General features: G+C 41.0%; 1 protein-coding gene across 2 annotated transcripts; it reads left to right on the top strand.

Annotated features, from left to right (window-relative positions):
• The first annotated feature begins 13,950 nt into the window (after nt 1–13,950).
• Nucleotides 13,951–19,907, top strand: skor1b (SKI family transcriptional corepressor 1b). 2 transcript variants are annotated; one of them, XM_061722611.1, is made up of 8 exons: nt 13,951–14,050; nt 14,347–16,118; nt 16,389–16,482; nt 16,569–16,673; nt 16,855–16,914; nt 17,353–17,427; nt 18,931–19,005; nt 19,237–19,907. In XM_061722611.1, the coding sequence occupies exons 2-8, from the start codon at nt 14,364–14,366 to the stop codon at nt 19,329–19,331; spliced, it is 2,259 nt and encodes a 752-aa protein (XP_061578595.1). In that variant the 5' UTR covers nt 13,951–14,050; nt 14,347–14,363; the 3' UTR covers nt 19,332–19,907. The 2 variants fall into 2 exon arrangements, with proteins under 2 accessions (XP_061578595.1, XP_061578594.1); XM_061722610.1 differs by having other exon boundaries at nt 19,234–19,907.
• The last annotated feature ends 1,320 nt before the right edge of the window (nt 19,908–21,227 follow it).

The following is a 21,227-nucleotide window of genomic DNA, read 5'->3' as shown; positions in this document are numbered from 1 at the left end:
GTGTGTGAGCCCACTGCCCCAAGCATGTCTCATTTCAAAGTGCTGTCACTCCCTGCTTCCTGGCATCTATTAACACCCACCATTATCATGCTAATCTTCATTGTATGATTACATAAATTAATTTATGCACACTTCTAGTCCGTGTCTGCCCAGAGAAGCGCTCTCCGATTCTTTCATTTTTTTTTTAGAAAGAACACTTCACGATCATGACAATTGTTTTTTTTTTTCTTTCCCCTCGTCTTTGAATCTGGTCTGTTTAACTTCATTGTACTTTTCATACTCGTCCTCTTACTTTACCAGAAAAATCCATACAAGTACTAATAAAGGTTTTAAAGGCTCTACCTACTGAGAAAATAATAGCTAGAATCCCTAACTGAGCCATGCTGCTTTGTTCATGAGGAGAGGACGAACTGAGATCACTTCCTTCGCATTCCTCTTTAGCTCCATATCGAATATGGCAAGAATGTGTTTTATATTGAAAGCAGAGGACATGAGATGAGCTCTCTTCCTCATTTATTCACAGCTAGTGGAGTAATTAGGAATGCAGAAGGCTGTTAAATTAAAACTGAATTGCACTTATTAACATTTTAACTACCAACCCCACCCTCTTTAGACACTAAACAAGGACAGTTTCAGCTCTAATATGCCAGAAGAATCCCGCAGAGGGGACTCTTTATGTATCTCTAAAACAAAGACATTCTTTAAAGTAAGATCTCCCTTTTGTTTAAACAACCAAGCATTTAACATTCAGCGTAATATGCCAAGGCTTCCAGCATGCTGTCAGGAGACACACCACCAGAGCTTCTCAAGCTCTGCTTAATGGAACACTATTTGTGGTCAGATTGGATAGCTAATGGTGGTCCCTTTGAGGGTAACTCTCCAAATTAAATAGCATGGATTCACATCTGTCAGACAAAACCAGTAGGCTCTTTGTAATCAATGACCCAAACCAAGAGAGGCTCCACAGGGGGCACCTCTGCTATGATGGCAGCGAGCACAAGAAGCCACTGGGGATGGAGGCAGCTCACCTGCACTAACAGCCACTGTGCTGGGCTTGTGGAGCACGCGAGAACCTGGGGAGGAGCGCCGGCAGGGTTAATGTACGTTTATAGAACAGGTCAAACTACTTTAGCCAGGCGCTGATTTATAATGTAAGAGTGCAATGTGACTAAACTGTAAAGGGAATTCTTGTTTTTCTGTGCAAACATTGCCGTTGGTGTTGTGTTAGAATGTTGAACCCCATTAATTTTATCACTCCCCCTCTCTTGTTTCTCTACGTCTCTAAATTTTGTTTGGAGGAGAGACTAGCAAGACCTCCTGCTGTTGTGGAGAATTTCCTCTTGCTGTTAATTTTCCCTGCTCCATATGGCGCCACAGACACTTCACCTGCAGGCTGTAGCAGGCCGTGCGGCAGCCAGAAGACATCCTCGGGCTCAGGCTGTCATTTACACAGGCCCGTGCATCTGTCTGAGCAGAACCGAGCACGACAGAACAGACACAGCTCTTTCCTTCACCTCACAGCCTGAGTCCAGCACCATCCAGCCGGCAAAGATCAGGCTTGGAAATATAATGAAACCTTTGTTGAATTCGGTGGAACTCTCTTCTTTCATGTTGAAGTCATGCATCCTCAACAATATTATCCATGCCAAGTGTGTGTGTGTTTGAGCGCGTGCACTCAGGAGTGTGTGTGCTTCCAGGAGACTTGGAGTTTGCCTATGGCAGATCCATGGAAGAGAGGGTTTCATCCTGGTTTGTCATTGATTAGAGAAGGGTCTTTAATTCCTTCCCACCCCATGTTGTGATTCATTTGCATTTTGTGTCAGGAGGTAATGGAGTTTTTGCTCCACGGTTTGCTCTGAAAATCTCGAAGATGTGGTCTAATGTGCATGCAGCCGCTAGCAAAGAGCTTTCTGATTGATTAGGTCTTGTGTTTTGGCTCATTTTTTTTCCCTGTCCTGTCTTTCTCATCTTTGAGTTGGATTATATGCTTCTCAAACACTCGGGCGAAAGGAGAACGTGAAAGCTCTAATATACATGTCATTATAATACAGAAAGCTTTGCATGCAAAATGGAGGCATTTGTGTAGTTTTGTAGTGTAGTTTTTCCTCTGTTAATTTTACATTTAATCAAAAAGCTTGTGTGCTCAGAAAATATATAGCACTCATACAAACACAAATGCTTTGCTTGCATTGGAGGTTATTTCATTTTTTACTATTATTATTTGCATAATTTCAGTTCATTTAGAAAAGAAAATCAACCATCTCCAAAAGGAGACAGATTAACAATCACTGCCCGATAATCTGTTGAATCTTAATATGTCCTGCGGTAAAGTCTGCGAGCAGCAACCGTCCCTCTTCTTTTCAACACATGTCCTCATTTTCCGTCAGTCTTCAAGGGTTCCTGTTCACAGAGGTCTGATTTTCCCATTATGTCTGTGATGAGATATGAGGTTAGGGGAAGCTACTGGCGCGGCTGGATTGGCTGTTGGTCGGCGAGTCGGGCTGGTTTTCTGGGCAAAGTTGGGAAAATGTGGTGATAAAATTTGTCAGCCTCTGGGGGAAGGCCATGTTCAGGGTCACGGCTAAATCTGTGAGCCAAAGGCAAAGGGCTAGCCGATAATTCCAGCACAGACGAGCGGAGGGCTGACCCCAGAGCAGCTGGGGCCGAGACACGCCGGTTTCTGCCCACCTGCTGGATAGTCAGTGGGATAACTGTGAAGGGAAAGGGGGACATGAGGGTCTCTCTCTCTCTCTTTCTCATGTTCACTACTTTTTTTCCTCATCTTGGCCTGCCTATAGGGAAACCCGAGTGTCCTTGCATTCTGGCTGCCTTTCTGCTTTTTCTTCTTCACCCCTGCTCAAAAGAATACCGTTGTTCACATAACAGGAGCGCTTTCAAAGTAGCATAAAGAGTCCTCAAGGTATCGTTTCAAACTCTGAAATGACAAGATTTGCACTCTTTTTAATCTGCATATTGATTTTCTGTAATATTAAAGTGTTGCATCAACATAAAATGATATTAGTACATTTTTACTTTTGTGAGTCATGACTGGTTCAGCCGATAAATATGTAAATTAAAATGTTTTCAGCTGATAGCCGGCATTAAACTCATTTGGAGGACTTAAATCAAATTAAATGAAAAAGTGTTGCTCATAGCAGCTTGAAACGAGGGTTGTTGATTCATCTCTGAATTAAAAAGGAAATGAACAGGGGACAGAACAGGGTTTTTTTTCCCTATTATTACAAGTGTTAATGAAAAATGTTATTGACTTGAACAAATGGAAAATACACCTGGAAATGTATATTAAAACCGCTTTCCAATTTCTCTATGTAGTTTGCAATTATAGTTATTTCAGCAATAGTGGGGGAATTAATTTTGCGTGCAGACTGATAATGTTAGCGGTGTAAGAGGAATGGATATTGTGTTGGATAGGGGGTCTCTGGGTATTTACAAGGAGTGGAGGGAGCAAAGCTTTATTTAATTGAGAGAATCAATCAATAGCAGCTGCAGCACTTTGGCAGAGAAGGGCTTGCGAAATGAGCAAGTGATTTAACGTGGACAATCTGCGGCCAGATGGATGGCTGAGCGAGGGGGTTTATCCTGGGTGGAAGACCATCAAGTGTAGCTAGATACAGGTGGGTTTCTTCAAAACTCAACAATTTACAGTCACTTCAATGGAAGCTTTTTTTTCCCAGAGAAGTGGCAGAAATATTCTGTCTGCGCCGTCTTTATGGCCGTATATGATGACTGGAACATGAGCTGCTTTGCCAAGTCTTGCTGTGCATGAATATGTTCACATCAATGATTAGGAATGGATCTTTTCGGCGTGTCCTTCCTAATTTGAAATGATCTATTCAGTTGAAACCATCAACACCTAAACACATGTGCTTGTGAAGCTTTGAAAAGTTTGATACGTCTCTCGTTATAACTTTACAGAAACTTTTTCCCCGAGTAAGAAAAGCTCCCAGTATGTATCATCACACTACATTTATTTTCCCTGACCAGTTACATCCTGGAATCCAGTTCTTTGCAGCTGCTGGATGTTGTTGAACATTTTCTGAGATCTAACTTACGCATCATTGCTCTCACGCCATTGCTGAAATCCTTTCTTTGAAAAATCAATCTTAAAGGTAAATTAGTCTCCTTGCACACTGGCAGGCATCCCAGTATGTAAATTCATGTGCTAATTCACAACATGATTTCGTCTCAACTTCCAAGCAAATGAGATTTTAATTGAAAATGAGATCTTCCATAGAGTCTCTCAAAGGAGACGTGCAGCAGGGGAATGATACTTTTCACAGATTGTTTTAAGAAACAAGAACACTCTTTTTTTTCTTCTTCCCTTCAAAACCATTTACAAAAATACAGTATGTTTCTCAATGTTGGCCCTCAAACTGCAGGTTAGTGAAAATGCAGAGTCAAATTAACATTGTGCCTCAGCTCCTAGTCCATATGAAGAGGCGGACTATTAACATTTGTGTATTTTCATTATGCTAATGGTGTTAGCACATGCCCACAGATTGGCACTGGTGGTGCAGTAATTTTGTCTTGCTGATCATAAAGTGTCCGAGTGGGTCATTTTGATTATGACACGCTAATTACAAATTGCCTCCCCTGTCTGTGTTTCTCAGAGCGACGTACTGTCTTTAATGGTAAGCTTTTATGAGTTGGAGAAAAGAAAATAGAAGGAAAGAATCTCAGCCTACGTTCCTGACGGCTATGTTGCACGCATGCTTCACTGCTTCCCTCTAAACTTCCCAAATTGTGTTTCACAATAAATAGATGCCCAAGCCCTTAACTGCCAGTATTAGATTAGATACCATTAGATGTAATAGAAAATTCTCTCTCTGGAATATTTTCATAAGAGTTTGAGGCATTTGATTAATCTGACCACATTTTATTGCATTAATGATTTTTTTTCCCTTCCACTCTGCAGTAAAGATATTGGATACAGGCTAATGCTGTTTTTTCTCTCCCCTCTCTGCTCACTCTCATTCATCCTCAGCCGTTATTGCAATGCATTGTTGATGAGGTGAGTCGGCGTCTTATGTGCTTTCACTCCTAAAGTCATTCCTAATGGAGTGGAAACCTTATATTTTGTTTCCTAATGAAGCACAGGAGTGGCAGACAGCTCCGCTTCGGCTGTCCTGTGGCTGCCTGCAGGTTGAAGCCACCGGCCCGAGCCAAGCTGCTCTGAGCGAGCCAGCAGGAGATGTTGGGCCGGGACAGAAGACAGTATGTGCACCAGCTTATATGCAGGATACAGAAAGAACGGGAGCACAAATCGAGATGAAATAGATAAATGCAGTGGTGTTAAAAAGGACTTGGGTGTGTAGCAATAAACTATTTGAGTTTAAAAGTACCTTGAAATTGAATGCCTTACTTAAGTACAAAAATATTATCAAAAAAGCGTATTTTAATTATGACCTGTCAAATTTCTGATAATGCAGCAAATTTTTGTGACAATTTTTTAAATTATGGCTGCATTAAACAGATTTAATTTGTGTTATATTACATACCCCCAGGGTATTTGAGTCAAAAGACATTTGGGGATCTGTGGTAAATGATCCGCACTTATGTAGTGCCTTTTTGACCTTTTCTAGGCTTTACAATGTGTTTCTCACCCATTGATGCACTGATATTGTGCGTCTTATTTTACATATGCACTCTCCATAGATACAGTTTGTAATGCTTAGTTTCTCCCATCACACCCCGATGAACATATCGGCGCCAATGTATGAGTTTAGTGTCTCACCCAACAGTTATGGCTCTGAAGTTCGGAGACAACCTTTCGGTAATCAGTAATATCAACACTACTTGTCTATAAGAAGAAAACTGAAACCAGTCTCATATTTTTCTTATAAAAATGAATGTAAAGGCAGCAATTATCTAAACTTTTGTAGGTTTTGAAAACAGTCTCATCATCCAAGTGGCAGCAACACATAGACTTGCTTGGACCTGCTAACATGATGTTTTGTTGTGTGTTTTGATGAAATATCATGAACATGTGCCAAGACACAACTCAAAATGCAAGTCCAGCTCTTTTATGTCCTTGGGGCATTGCTGAAGCACACTGTTTATGTGGTTAAAAAAACATAAAGACTCTCCATCACAAAGGAAGAGATTCAAATGTACAGCCCTCATCGGGAATGTATCCCCTTTTGGTTTTGGGGTAGTTTCAACTGATAAAGTCCAGCATTAGCATCAGTGAATGATGTTACCTGCAATCATTGCAGGAATGATCAGATTACGTGCACTGTTGTATTGTGATGTATTTTCATTAGCTTACTTCAGACAATCCTCTGCTTTTCTTATTATAGGTTCTGTCAGAATGTTTTTAAACGGGTACACTTTGGTGAGTGTAACTTTCCGCTGTCTCAAGGGATGCCTGAACATGTTTGCAGGTGAAGAACAATCTGGATATGCTCTCTCTAAAAAGACGTATGACTTGACTGATTCGCCCTTCACATACTTGAATTTTGAAGACTGAAAAAATAGAGGAAGGGTACAGTTTCTTCTTACACCGCTTGAATTGCAGACATTTCGCCCATCCCAGGTTTAAGATGCAAGGTTTCAGGATGAAACGAATATGTCTAAAGTACAGTATACATAAATACACTGTTGGCTTGCATGCTAACAGGGAAATGGGGTTGTATCTGGCCTACAGCAGGTCAAACTAAACTACACCATTGCACTCAAGTGGAAGGTCATCCATCCAGATTTTCATCTGCGATAATTGAGGATTCAATGGCCAATCGCTGTTCACAGCCTAGTGTGACCAGAGTGGAGGAAGTGATGGGTCTGTGCACTCTGAGTATGTGAAAAGTCTGAGCTATTCTGAGCTGACGTTTCACAGCAAGGTCACTTTTAAAACAAAATGTCTCCCCTGCTATCTAGGTCACAGCGCATTCTGTTACTTTCCCAGAAACTTCCCTCCTTCCTTCACACACAGCTTATAATTAAACACACACAATTATCCCAAATTTAATGGAATTTCACCACCAGGCTTTTATTTAAGAGGTAATGAATAATATTTTAATTGCATATATAACTGTGAGATCAAAATGTGCTTCTCTCATTGCATGTAATTACTACCACATTTCCGTCGTGCAATATTTCGAGGATGCAGTCAAGAACTGATGAGCGCCTCTTTTTCTGTATTTTAAGGTCACTCTGTAACTGTTACTAATTGTGAAGCGATCCAGTGAGGGAAAGGAGGAGGCATAAGCATGATTAAAGCATATGGACAATGTCTTTTTTATTTATTCATGTCTGTAATTAATAATAAAATGCATACCACTGAAGTAGTTTGACCTCTGATCCGATCATTATTCAGAGTGTAGCAGCATCAATCAAACTGTGCTTTTCTCAGATCTGTTTCTGGACACCCCCTCAGGGACAGAAGGAGCACCCACTGTATCCTCATTTGTATTCAGTTGACCGTGGCCTCAGCACGAATGATTTAGATATCTGTATGTCAGACACAGACAGGCCAAGTGACATCAGTATAAGATTGCATAAGACGCTGCTGAAGTTCATAAAAACAAAAGTGTACGGTCCACTGCCTCAAACTCCAAAAAAAGCAATTTTCTTTATAGGACTTTGGTGTATTTACTGCTTCTTTTAGTTATGGGTTTAGCCTGGAAACAACATGTATTTCCTCGTTTTGGGGAGATGATGTTTTCGTGTCCAGTAATGGGAGGCTCAGTGGTGTTACATGCTCTAGTCACATCACAATATGAATGTTTGCCTTTTGGATGAAGTGCTGGCCAGATTGTTTTGGCTATCTGGAAGAAGTGACATGCATCGCTGGCCAGCCTGAGGTTTTAGAGGTAGTGCTGATGTCCCACTCCAGCAAGCACTCAAGGCACTCCTTGGGATAGGCAAATTTGAATAAGTCATTCCATTGTTAATTTAAAAGGCTTAATACATCACTCTGAGGAAACAGAGTGAAGTGAGCAAGAGGGAACGGGTACAAGAGAGAAAGAAAAGATGCCAAGGGGTGTTTCTTTAATATCAAATGAAATTGAATCCTGTATTACCTCACTTTTGCTGTTTTTCATGCAGCTTCCAGGCTATTAACAGAAGGCTGCAAAAGGATTGGTTCAGTCTTTTGTTTCTTTAATTTCACCACAGCTCCCTGATGTTAGGTCTTTGTCTCATTGCTGATCCCCTATCTGATCTATGGTGTTGTCTTTATTCTGCCTCCGGTCCATTGTGGCTGTGTGTTGTGTTATTGGGTCAGGTGAATCTATCAAGGACAGAGAGTTGGGCAGTTCACACACCGGGGGGATAATTACAGGGTGATTGGTGTCCTCACGCTCTCTGCTCTCACCGTCTTTGTCTTCTCCCTGCTAGCCTTGCCCAATGCCACAAAAACACACAGCAGCATGTGTGGCACTGGAAGTCAACCAAAAAAGAAGAAGAAGAAGAAAAAAAAAAAAAAGAAAATGGCTCCCTGGATCTTGGCCCTCTTACCTGTTCCATCTCTGGAGCCCAGTTTAAAGATCTGTGTTTGTTTGTTTGATAGAAAACATGTGGTGCCATTGTTTACAGATGTTGCACTTACTTACACCAGGTCATTGAGTAGAACACAAGAGACGGCAGCCTTGAATTCTCCAGCACCTCATCTGGTGCTATTATTAACCTAACCTCTTCCCATAGGCCTACATAGTTTATCATAGTTCTTGTTGCACACTTTTTCTGTCACACCCAGCCCTGATTCTTCTCATCTGCATGTCCTTTCTGGGTCATAATGACACACTCTTCCACAAGCTATCGCTCAAGGTAAATTAATTACTTTGTTAAACTAATTCTTGTTTTGACCATTGCATTAATAGTTCAATGGTTTTGGATTTTATCCTTTCATGCTCACGCTGAGCTTAGAAGAGGAATGCCACGATCATATCTCCCCTTCAATTATGAAGCCACAGCAAGGACCCAGTTGGCTTAGCTGGGCTTAAAGATTGAAAACAACTACCCTGAATCTGTCAAAAGATAAAAAGAATTTGCCCCTGAGCACTGAGATTTTCAAGGCAGGCGACTCTCAAAAAATAGATTTGTTTTCAACTGCCTTGCCAAGTTGTCAGCTTTTAATTAAGTTGAGCAACGAGGAGACACATACCAGAGAATTTAATAAAACTGTACAGCAAAGGGGAAATGATCGTCATTTACTTGTATTTGTTTCTCACAAAGCTGTCTAATCATACTTCAAATAAAATTTGTAAAAAGGACTAGAAGAAACTAAATGAGTTGCAGCAAACTGACCACTCTCTAGAATAATGACTCAATTTAACCAGGAAACATCACAGACCAAGGTTTTTTTATTTATGTATTTTTTATTATGGTGATGTCCTTGTCTTTTGTATTTCCATCTTCTGCAGTCCAGTTTGCTTTATTCCTGGTTTATTGACCTCTCTCTGGTGCCTTTGTTGGCTTGACTTATCTTATTTTATTTATATTCCTATGTCCTTCTGCCATATTGAATTCAAGTTATGGACTGTCTGCCTTTGGAACGCTTTTGGTTTTGCTTAGATTAGCAAACAAAGTCATTTCAAAACCCACCTGGCTCCTCTCTGAATCTGGGTTTGGGCCCTCTACTGTGACACACCAACTCTAACAAGAAAAAATATATATTTCAGATTATTTTACTTGAGGTCCTACCACTTAGGGTTAAAAAAACAACAACAACAACATAGTCAAATGACCTCTAGTGAGAGTCTGCCCATGTAATTAAACTCTCCTGTTAATTTTCAATTGTGACAAATACTTTTTTATGAAATATCCATGAAAAATTGAATCTCACGGTATGTTTGGTTTGGAGGCATGATAAGCATTTTTGTTGTGGTTGATGCTGTAATTCATGCAATAGCGCTGACTAACTTTTCTCTGCAGGTTAAATGATCATAAAGTTGCAGATCATAACTTCTTAAGATATTTAAGTGGTATATACGGCTATTTATTTTAGGACGTTTGCGTGCTTTTGAAAGTTTGCAACCTTGAAATTTTTTTTATTTTTTTTTAACTAGAATACAGGCTTTTATCTTTGTTAGACATGGTGATGACAAGTGTGTTGCAGGCCTTCTCACCTGCATGTGATCTTGATGGAAATCTCTGGTTCTCTGTTCACACACTAATACACACTTTGCACCTCCTGACTTTGAAAGCTGTTACCATCAGGCAACAGCAGACTGTTTCAGCACCCTGGTCAGTTCCTCCACAGAGACCTGGCAGGCGTTCGACTCATCGCTCCCCTGAAGTCTGACTGGGAACACCAACACAGAGTCCAGCTCTGAGATTTGTCACTCTGCCTGTATGTGTGTGTGTATCCCGGCAAGTGTGCGTGTCCACACAAATCTATGGAGTCCCCCAGCCCCTCCCCCACATTCACGTATCATCCACCCAGAGCCATTCTATCTGTATGGAAATTTGGGCTCCACAGCTGGAATCCCACAAAGCACTGTCATCTACTAATAGTTATTATCGCTTTGGCCTGCTCCCTCACAAAAACCCTGCAATACAAGCACATCACATCTTTATGGTAATGCCCTAGAATATAGCTCCAAGCTATGGTGCATAGACCTTTGTTATCATTACGATAATTCCCATTCTCACTTGACTCCTCATTACACTATTGAAGCTGCTAGGGGTTGGATGTAGACAAATTCCTCCATATTCCTTTATTGCACTGTAGCATAGACATAACTTTAAGTCCCTAAATATTCATGCAGTCAGTATAATAACAATTATGTTTAAGAGCTGTTGTTATGAATTAACTGTAGAGAGCCTGCACGCTGCAATATTTAGAGCCCATAATAGAATTACGCACCGTCTTTCTTTATATTGTCCTAACCACTTAATCATTTTAGTCAAAATACAACTATGATTTAAAATGTGAATGATATTTTACAAAACTAGTAAAGAGATGTCAGTTAAATAAAATATTTAGGCTTTAATTTTACATAAATTAACCATTTTAATTGAAGTGATACAATATAATAATATTGTAATGGTGTTTTGCATAAATGTTACTATTTATTTTGTAATTTAGGTTTTAGATTTTATAAGATTAAAGTGACATACAGCTGCTTAAAAGCTTTTTTTATTGTTATTTATCATGCTTGTATTGCTTTGTCCAACACAGAGAATTAAGAAAAAGCATTTTTCCCTGCCAACAGAGCTCGAAACTTTGTCATCTGACCGTGCAAATCCTCATTCATGTGGCACGTCATCAGTAAAAGCTCTAGTATCCTTTTAATATTGCAATGTAAATTTCTTCATTAATGGGCAAGCAGATGCAAAGAAAACTGACTTTGCCAGATCTGTCAGTTCCTCCAGAACAGAGAAGCAAGGGATTTACTCAACATTACTTCTATGATGAGCTTCAGGTCAGCTATATATCACAAGTAAAGCTCAGGGAGACATGGCAGCTTGTGTCCTTGTATCTCTCCATGAATGCCCACACAAGGCCCCTGGATTGCACAAAAAAGTAATTGCGGAGTGATTGGCACAGCTTGTCTTGTGCAGCCTGTGTCCCACTCTTGAAGGCTCTCCTTGGAGCACCCTCATTGTCACGCAGCCTTTTAGCACCTTTGTTCCTGCCTTCCCCTAGGACCTCACAGCTCACCATTGGCAGATGAGTCCCTGTCTGTGACAAAAGGGTCCCTATGCTCAGGCTCATTTGATTTAGTGATGGCCTCCCCCCCTTTCACTCTCTACTCTCTCTCTCTCTCACACATTGCAGGCCACCTCCTGCAAGTCGAAATGTTCCGTTTAGCTGTGGAGGATGTGTAGGTCAGCACCCAGGGGTGGACTTTTAGGAGACAAATAAACATCAGAGTGGGAGAAGGGTGATGTCTTGTTTACACATTAGCAACCATTTAGCGAGTCTCTGTTTTCGCACTGTGTCTCCAATGGCCTCTCAAACAGCTGGTCTTTCCCTTTTGTCGACCCTCCAGTTCAACACCAACAACCTCAAATCACCTGCACAGTCTGGACTTGACTAGGATCAGCATTAACTGGTGAATCTTGTATATTGACCTGGCCACCCACTGAATGTCATCAAACAAACACCCAATATTTTTCTGTTCTCTTACTTTCCACTGTTCATTTTTGTTACACTTTATCAGAAAAACACACACTGAAAAGCTGCTTCTTTCTAATTCCATCTAATGAGGTAATGACCAACCACTTGTTATAATTGCTTCAGTCTCCTTTTAATTTTCAAGCTTATTAATCATATGTAGAGTTATTTAAGAATGCATAAATTAATCTTAGATTAAAAAGCCTATCAGAGCCTCAAAACAATTAAAGAGTAAGGTAAGATTTCCCCTGGGCTGGCACTTTTATTTTAATAGAGTGTTCAGGTGATTATCATACTTTGATGCAGCACTGTGATTAATGCAGACACACTTGTAAATGAGCTGTCCCCCTTGCACAGAAAGGTAGATGTACCATGGCACTGACCACACTGACTTTTTCCTTTTTTGTTTTCATCACGTTTCCTTACAGGTTGTGTTGAAAAGCACATGGACAGCACACTTCTCCCTGAACACAGTGAAGAGCTCTGGGAGTGTTTCTTTTGGCTCCAAAATAAAGGGATGTAAATAATTGTAATATTGAAGAATAAGGTTAATACTTTTAAGGCCTTTATTTTCAGTCTTTTATTCGCGTTATTCAGCGTTTAGGATCTTGTACTTCATTAAGGTTTTTTTTTTTTTTTTTTTGGATTGCAACAATGACTGTTGAATTGATGCGTCTCAAAGGTCCTCAATGATCTAGAGAGACAGATGGACAAGATTGCTCAGCCTGAATTGGGTTTATTGATGTTTCTTTTATTTGAATAAAGCCTATCATTTTTCAAACTTGAGTATTCAGCTAAATGTTATCAAACGTGATTACTAGTGTATATTTGCTTATAGTTGTTGTTATTAGTGTTGCTATTATTTTTTTTTTTAATTATTATTATTATTATTATTAACTTTGGATTAGTCGTCAGAGAGGTGCTTGATATAAATAAGACTCCTTCTTTCTTTAGAGTGGGTGAATAATTAAGGACAAGATGCCAATATTGCTGCCGCAGCCCTGTCCCGCTGAAGTCAATGAGGCCAGCAGGAGCGTGTCCTGTTCCCTCCATCAATAATACATCAGCGCGTGTCGCCGCGCGTGGGTCAGATGGAAATGATTAACCCAAACCTTAACTGACTTTCAAAAGTTAAATGTCCGTCGTTTATGTTAGAGCCTTCAAATTACATGTTTCTGATGTCAGTTTCTGTCAGATTGAAGCAATATAAACACCCAAAGCAGAACAAAAAGAGTGGCCCTCGGAGCAGCTGCTTTTTGTCACAATAACGTGTGCAGCCCGTGCAGCTTGTTAAGGATGAATCCGTGGGAACTCAGCACATGACGACGTCCTGCATGCGCGCCGTATTCATCATTGGACCCTGACTCCACGCTATAACAATGTGGCAGTGCTTCCCTGTTGATTTTGGCGAAGTCTCCTGCATAATATCAATAATACTCCTGCAACTGAAGAAGAACAAGAATTTAATGAAAAGCACTATTTTCAAAGCAAATAATTAATTCAATTAATTTGAATTGACAAACTTTCATATAGCATAAAATAAAAATGTTTACTTTTGCAGAACCGTATCATAGGCCTTCGGGCTGCTGATCAAACACTCACATCAAACCATCTTCATTGGTCATGAATCCATACACAGGCTGCCTGCGTGAGTGGGAGTGCCTTGCAATAAGTTTTGCCGTCACTTGATTGCTGTCCTAGAGGGGGCTGTAGCCCACGAGTCTGCCTGCCATGTGGACACCGCTGCTGCTGGTGGCGCAACATAAACCATCCACGCACACCGAGCGCGCAGCAGAGATAGGAGCACAGAGCAGACGGGAGGCGGTGCTGCACGGACAACTGCGTCCCGCTTCTAAAGCAAACATCTTTACATCTTCAAACACAGACATCTTAGTGCTCACACATTTTCGGTCGCATACACTCGCGCTGCCACTGCGTGCGGAGGGGGGAGCTGCAGGAACGAGAAAGGTGAGTTTGGAATTTCTGACAACAGATATAAAGATTCTGTTTCAAACAGGAGATTATTTACAACATTTTGAAGCTATGCTTCTGAAAGTAGCATTCGTGGATGAAACCTCAGGATGCGTGCTTTGAATGCTTAAAGTTTTTTTGTTTTTGGCAAAAAACATAAATGCGTAAACGAAAATGATGAAGAATGTCTGAGACGCGCTGTAAAAACTGGATGTAAAGAAATACGTTTGACAATTTTAATTGATGCTATTACTAATTTGACTTATGTCCTTTTAAAAACGCCGTCTATTCAGCTTCCAGGCCTCCAAGGATGGACACCATACCTGCGGGACGGGATTCCAGCTCCTCGCCGAACAACAAACCAGAACTTTTCATACCAACGACAAACTTGAAGCCCAACCAGGTCGGGGAGACGGTTCTGTACGGAATACCCATAGTATCTCTGGTGATAGATGGCCAAGAAAGACTCTGCCTTGCCCAAATTTCAAACACCTTGTTGAAGAATTACAGCTATAACGAGATCCATAACCGGCGCGTCGCGCTGGGCATCACCTGCGTGCAGTGCACGCCGGTGCAGCTGGAGATCCTGCGGAGGGCCGGGGCCATGCCCATCTCCTCCAGGCGCTGCGGGATGATCACCAAACGTGAGGCCGAGAGACTCTGTAAGTCGTTTCTGGGGGCTCATTCGCCTCCCAAACTTCCTGAAAATTTTGCCTTTGACGTGTCCCACGAGTGCGCCTGGGGGAGCAGAGGCAGCTTCATCCCGGCCAGATACAACAGCTCCAGGGCCAAGTGCATCAAGTGTTCTTACTGCAACATGTATTTTTCTCCAAATAAATTCATATTTCACTCGCATCGAACGCCGGAATCCAAGTACACGCAGCCAGACGCAGCTAATTTTAATTCGTGGAGACGGCATCTCAAACTGTCTGATAAAAACTCCGCCATGGAGATATTACACGCGTGGGAAGATGTGAAGGCCATGTTCAACGGGGGTAGTCGCAAGAGGACCCTGCCGGGCAGTGGATCGGGCTCCGGCTCTCCCTTAAAATCACATCAAGGGCCAAACCGCACCAGAGACTCGCCCGAGATCCCCGCAAAAATCCTCAGCTGCGACAACACCCGGGGCGCGATGGCCAGTACGCGCAGCTACCCGGTCATCCCAGTCCCCAGCAAAGGCTTCGGGATGCTGCAGAAGATCCCCCCGCCGCTTTTCCCTCATCCGTACGGCTTCCCAGCTTTCAGCCTGTGCCATAAGAAAGAAGACGCGCTGATGGGCGAGCAGAGCAAGGCCGGGCTGCCGGGCGTGCTGTGGCCCGGCAAGGACAGCTACCACTCCTTCCCCGTGTTCTGGCCCGCGGCGGGCCCGCTGCCCGTGGCCCCGTACCCGCAAGTCCCGCACAAACCCCCGGCCGAACTGCTCTGCCCTCCTCGGCAGACTGACATGGACATTTGTGAAAGCAGCGACCGCAGCACCAACACGTCCAAGGACAGTATGGTTGATAATAACGAGCGCTGCTCCAGCAGCCAGTCCGCGCGTAACGAGGAGGACAAGTCCGGGGACGAGGGGAGGCCGGAGGGCGCGGCGCTGCCGCCCAGGAAAATCAGCTACGTCTCCGCCTTCAGGCCCGTCGTCAAAGACGCGGACAGCATCGCCAAACTGTACGGCAACAGGGGCGCGTACGGGGGGCCCGGGGGCCCCGGGGGGCCCGGGGGCCGCACCGGTTACCTGTCCCCCGACTTCCTGAGCGAGAGCTCCAGCTACCGCTCCGCGTCGCCCTGCGTGGACAGCGAGGGCGAGCCGGACGTGGACGTGGAGACGAACAAAACTCCGGAGGAGGAAGAAGAGGAGGAGAGGGAAGAGTCCCAGTCCCTGCTGTCCTCTGTGTGTCCTCGGACTCCTCCCGGTTTGGCGCACAGCGGGTCACAGAGTGATTTAGAGCCGAAAGGCCTGCGGGAGGGCGGCCAGGCCGAGCCCCAGAAAATGAGCGTGTTGGCCCAGTCCTCTGACAGAGAAGCGCAGAACAAGCTCGTAGAGCCGCACATAGCCGCACCGTTCACTACAGTGAGTGACTTTTAACAGAATAATCACAGGCCATGACAGCGCCCTATTTCTCTGAACTTTTCTGCCAGCGGCTTTCTTTTTCTTTGGCCTGTGTGTATTTACTAAGTAAAAATGAATGTCATCGTGTGTGAAACTAAAATCAATGTAACAGCAACATTAAATAAAAAAAATCTGCATGTAGAACAAAAATAAACAGGCTACACTTAACTATTAGTTTCACATTTTATTCTTGTGCTTTGCTAAACCTTAAAGAAACTCTTTCTTCTTTAGGTTTACACACCGGAGAGGAGTGAGCTGCAACAAAGGAACAGTCCGTTTCAGTTCAGGCCCACCAGTTACCTGACTTCAGTCCTGCACACAAATGGTTAGATTTATTTTTTTTTTTTAATAAAAGGTTTAGCTGTAAAAATCGTGAAAGGGGGGAGTTACATGGATCTATTTTCTCTTAAGATGAGAATGGGAGTAAAGAAGAGCCATCTTCCACAGTGGAAGAGATCGAAACCAAATCTTTTAATGGACAAAGCAGCCAAGATAACCAGCGAGAGCCGAATCAGAGTAAGCTTTGCCGAAAGCAGAACACTATTATTATTATTATTATTATTATTATTATTATTATTATTATTATTATTATTATTATTATTATTATTATTATTATTATTATTATCATCATCATCAAAGTAATAATAGATTAATTTAACTGTTTTGTGTGTGTGTGTGTGTGTGTGTGTGTGTTCAGACAAGGACGCACTCGTTAGAACAGAGTCAACACAAGGAGAAATCCAGGGTGTCGCTAAAGGTAAGACGGTCTATTATTATTATTATTTTTATTGGCAGATTGGCACACATCCAACTTTTTTCGTTTTTTTTAAGCGTTTTATGATAGTGTTGTTCTACCTTGTCATGGAACAAATACAATTTAATCATACTCCTGTCACTCATATCTAATCATTTTTAAAGCCCTGGGGCCAAACGCTTGTACACAAGTGTTAGCGACCTTTAAGTAACAATTTATTGAAAAACCAGAGAGAAAAAGATGTCATTAAACCACAAGATGAAGCACAGTTCCTGTGCTTTTTTTCTGACTGCAGGTCCAGGAAGACCTGCTCTGAATTTTCTTTCTCTGAAAGCCCCTGCATGTCATTAAAAATAGAAAAGTGTCCTAGATGGAAGCTGATGGGCTACATAGGCCTGTTTCATTCTTCCTCCAACACACCTCTGTTTTGTATGCTTTTAGAGGATCTGCAGAAGCAGTTGATGGAGCAAGTTGAGCTGAGGAAAAAGCTGGAGCGTGAGTTTCAAAGCCTAAAGGGTGCGTTAATTTTTTTTTTCTTTTCCCCCACAGAAATGTCCACATTAATTTGCTACTAATCATCAGAGAAGATTTGTTACAGGCACAGAGTTAGGAGTATTTCTAGTGCATGAAAAGTGTTTCTCCTCCCTGCCAGACCAGAGCGGGAGAAAACAACATGAACAGGAATATATCAACCCCAGGAGCTGCAATAGTCTGAACATGCCTGAGATTTTATTTACTACACTGAAACATTTTATTTATTTAGATTTTTTTTTAAATCTGGTTTTTAAAAAATCTGTCAAAAAATACTGTCAATGAAATAACAAAATTGAAATAAGGGCTTAAAATGTCATAAATACATCAAGACCATCTGGAAAGTTTATACAACAATACGACTTCTGAATGAAGTAAGATCTTAAGTCAGAAGAACCACCATGAGGTGCATGATCAAGTGAAAAATAAAAAGGTAGAAAAGGAAAAATACTTGGACTCTGATTGCATTTCACGATTGATAATTCCTCTCGACATCCACTTTGAATTGTCTTTTGATTTGAAATAGGGGAGGCGTGCAATGTTCAGGTTTGCTCTGAGGGCAGCAAATCCTGTGTGTGTGTGTGTGTGTGTGTGTGTGTGTGTGTGTGTGTGTGTGTGTGTGTGTGTGTGTGTGTGTGTGTGTGTGTGTGTGTGTGTGTGTGTGTGTGTGTGTGTGTGTGTGTGTGTGTGTCTGTGTGTATATATATATATGTATATATATATATATATATATATATATATATATATATATATATATGTATGTATGTATGTATGTATGTATGTATGTATGTATGTATGTATGTATGTATGTATATAATTATGTTTCTATGATGAGAATAAATACATGATACTATTCTGAATGTGAATAAACATTTTTAGTGGAGGGAGCGCAATTGCCTCAAAATAGGGTTGGCTGGTGAAGTAATTCTGAACTAAGAACCACTTAAAAGTTTATATAATATTTATTCCAAATTCTATTCATTAAATATTTATTTGATTTGTCTGTAAATATATCAGTTTAATACATGAGGTAAAGTAAACACTCAAAACTACATATGTATCATTTCATGAGTTTATTATCAATTGAATCATCTATAACATAATTTATCAACATAATACTTGTACAAGTCCTCATAAAGGGTACTTCTGTTTCTCTTTATTACTGTTATAATATGTTGTGTCATCATTATTGGGGAGTGTCTTTGCTTCGTTCATCCTGACTCTGAAAACTCGGAGTAAAATTGATCTTAATTTTATTTAAATTTTTTACATAAATGAAATTTTTAATCTCCACTTAAAATATAATAGAATCAAGTTTTTTGTACATAGCCTCGATGTTCATTATTGGACGCTTCATATTTTGGGGTTATTTTGAGAACAGCGCCCTCTAGGCTCTGAAGACCCATATGACATGTGCAGTTTTATTTTTGTTCTAAGAGGCCTACCAACAAAAATGATTTTAATCTGTCCGTGCCTTATGCTCCCCAGATAATTTTCAGGATCAGATGAAAAGGGAACTTTCATACAGAGAGGAGATGGTTCAGCAGCTTCACATCGTTAGAGGTGAGAAAAATAAAGTAGAGGGAGCTGACACAGCAGCGCTGCCACATGGATGCAGATTACAGCACATATTCACTTTGTAAAATGAAATTTTTGCCGTAGAAAATGTTCAATTCGTCTGAAGTATAGGCTATGCAGCCTCTGTTTTGACATGCAAATGTGCCTGAGAAATGCAGGTGAATTCAGCCCGCTGCTTGTGCACTATTGATTGTTTTATCTCATTCTCCTTAGAAGCTCACGACGCTTTGCACCATTTCTCGTGTAAGATGCTAACTCCTCGCCACTGCACAGGCTCCTGCTCCTTCAAATCCCCCCTTCTTCCACCGTGAGCGAGTTCTGCACGTTAAACTGCGGAGGAGGATGGCCTGAACGGACGCACCTGCATCTCCTGTCAAACAGCAGACCATGAACAGCTTAAACGGACACTCTTGACCCGAAAATAGACTAACGTGTAATTATTTGTAATATTATAAAATAAATCTGTATTTCCACCCTCAGTATTTATGAAATGTGTTCATCTGAAATTATGCCATTGATTATATTTATTATTTGTGGCAAAGTGCAATGACAATGTATGTATCTTGTAATAGTGTATGTTTTTTTTTCTTCTCTTTTGACAATAACAGAAGTTTTGACCATCAATTCTCGTACTCTCTCAGTATTGTAAATACGCCTATCACGTTTCGATCTCATTTATTTGTTAAACGATCTTGTTTATATATTTATTGTTTTTTGCAGGCCTGTAGCTCACATTGGATGTTGTGCACTTTAAATGAGTGATGGAAAATTTACTATAAAAGTCCTGATAGGCCTAAAGCATACTGAATTTATTTGCAGCAGGTACAAGTTTTTGTTTTTGAAGCGTGGACAAAGCAGACTTTAGTAGGCTATATTAGTGCATCTGCAACCGAAGTAAGGACGCTATCAAGAGTAGCCTATTTGTCCCTTTAATATATGTTTTCATCTCTTATGAATAAATCATTTTATTGAAAGAAATTTTAGTGTTTTCACGTGGTTATTTTGTCCCTTCACTACTGTTGTATAGGGACCCGGTTAAATATAAACCCTATAAATGTATCCAACTTTGTGAGTTCCTTGTATTGTCGAGGACACTTTATCAATTTTTACGAAGCAAAAATTAAATTATTGATTGAAGGCAACTGTAAAAAAAGTCCTTTTGCACAAGCAAAAAAACATCAGTGAGAAAGTCTATCAAGTCTGTCGAATGGTGACATTTACAGAAGGTTATTTTAATTGTGGATTATTTAGATTATTTATTATGTCGATGTTTCAGACTTTTAAATATCTAAAAAGGCTGAAATGCACGTTCATGTGAAGCTTTGCAGAGCTCACGATGAGTGCGTAAATTTACCATTTCTTTCCAAAGTGTTTTTGAGTTTCATTAGGACAAATACTTATATCTTAAAAAAACAACGTACAATTTCTGCTTTGGTAACAGTAATAATGACAGTTGTCGTTTAAATGTAACTTATTTATCGCCGTTTAAAGGCACATTTATAAAGATAAAGATGTACTTTATTGATCCCAGAACTGGGACATTATTGTGCAGCAGTAGCATAACATACAGAAACAAAAAGAAAGCGATAGCTCAAAATAAGACCTAGATATATAAATAGAAAAGTAATATCTAAAAACGTCTATACATATTTTCATCCTGGCAAGTGTGCCAGAGAAATTATAAATAATAAGAAATGTACAAATGTTTCCATGTGCAAGGGAAATACTGTAATAGTCTGTTAGAGAAGGAGCTGCTCTGTCCAGTCTGAGGTGGAGATAAAAGTTCAAATAAACTGTTTTACATCTTGAACCTAGCGTACAGTCGGTCGCCTCATACAGGCGGTATTTCCCAGCAACGTTTTTTACCAAGCCTGACCTGCAGGTTGTTAACTGTATATGTTGGAACAGCGCCCCCTGCTGTTTGGTTGAGGAATCATACACCAGGAACCTCCTGGTGTATGATTGCCGCCAGAGTCCTTACAAACACCAGGAAACTGGACCATATTACACCGGTCATGAAATCACTACACTGGCTTTCAGTCAAAGGTCAGAGTCAAAGGATAGAGTTTAAAATCTTACTGCTGGTCTACAAAGACCTGAATGGTCTTGGACCAAAATACATGCTGGATCTGTTAGTTCCCTATGAAGCTCCCAGACCCCTGAGGTTCATCTGGATCTGGTTTGTTGTGTGTCCCAAGAACAAGATT

Source organism: Cololabis saira, chromosome 5 (genome assembly GCF_033807715.1).
Source record: "Cololabis saira isolate AMF1-May2022 chromosome 5, fColSai1.1, whole genome shotgun sequence".
NCBI classification, from domain to species: Eukaryota; Metazoa; Chordata; class Actinopteri; order Beloniformes; family Belonidae; genus Cololabis; species Cololabis saira.
This window is presented reverse-complemented; position numbering and strand designations above follow the sequence as displayed.

Excerpts from the sequence above, each read along its gene's own strand:
- skor1b (XM_061722610.1), top strand. The coding sequence starts at position 14,364 with ATGGACACCATACCTGCGGGACGGGATTCCAGCTCCTCGCCGAACAAC. Across the intron at positions 17,428-18,930 it reads TGAGTTTCAAAGCCTAAAGG|ATAATTTTCAGGATCAGATG; the intron begins GTGCGTTAATTT and ends TATGCTCCCCAG. Across the intron at positions 19,006-19,233 it reads GCAGCTTCACATCGTTAGAG|AAGCTCACGACGCTTTGCAC; the intron begins GTGAGAAAAATA and ends CATTCTCCTTAG.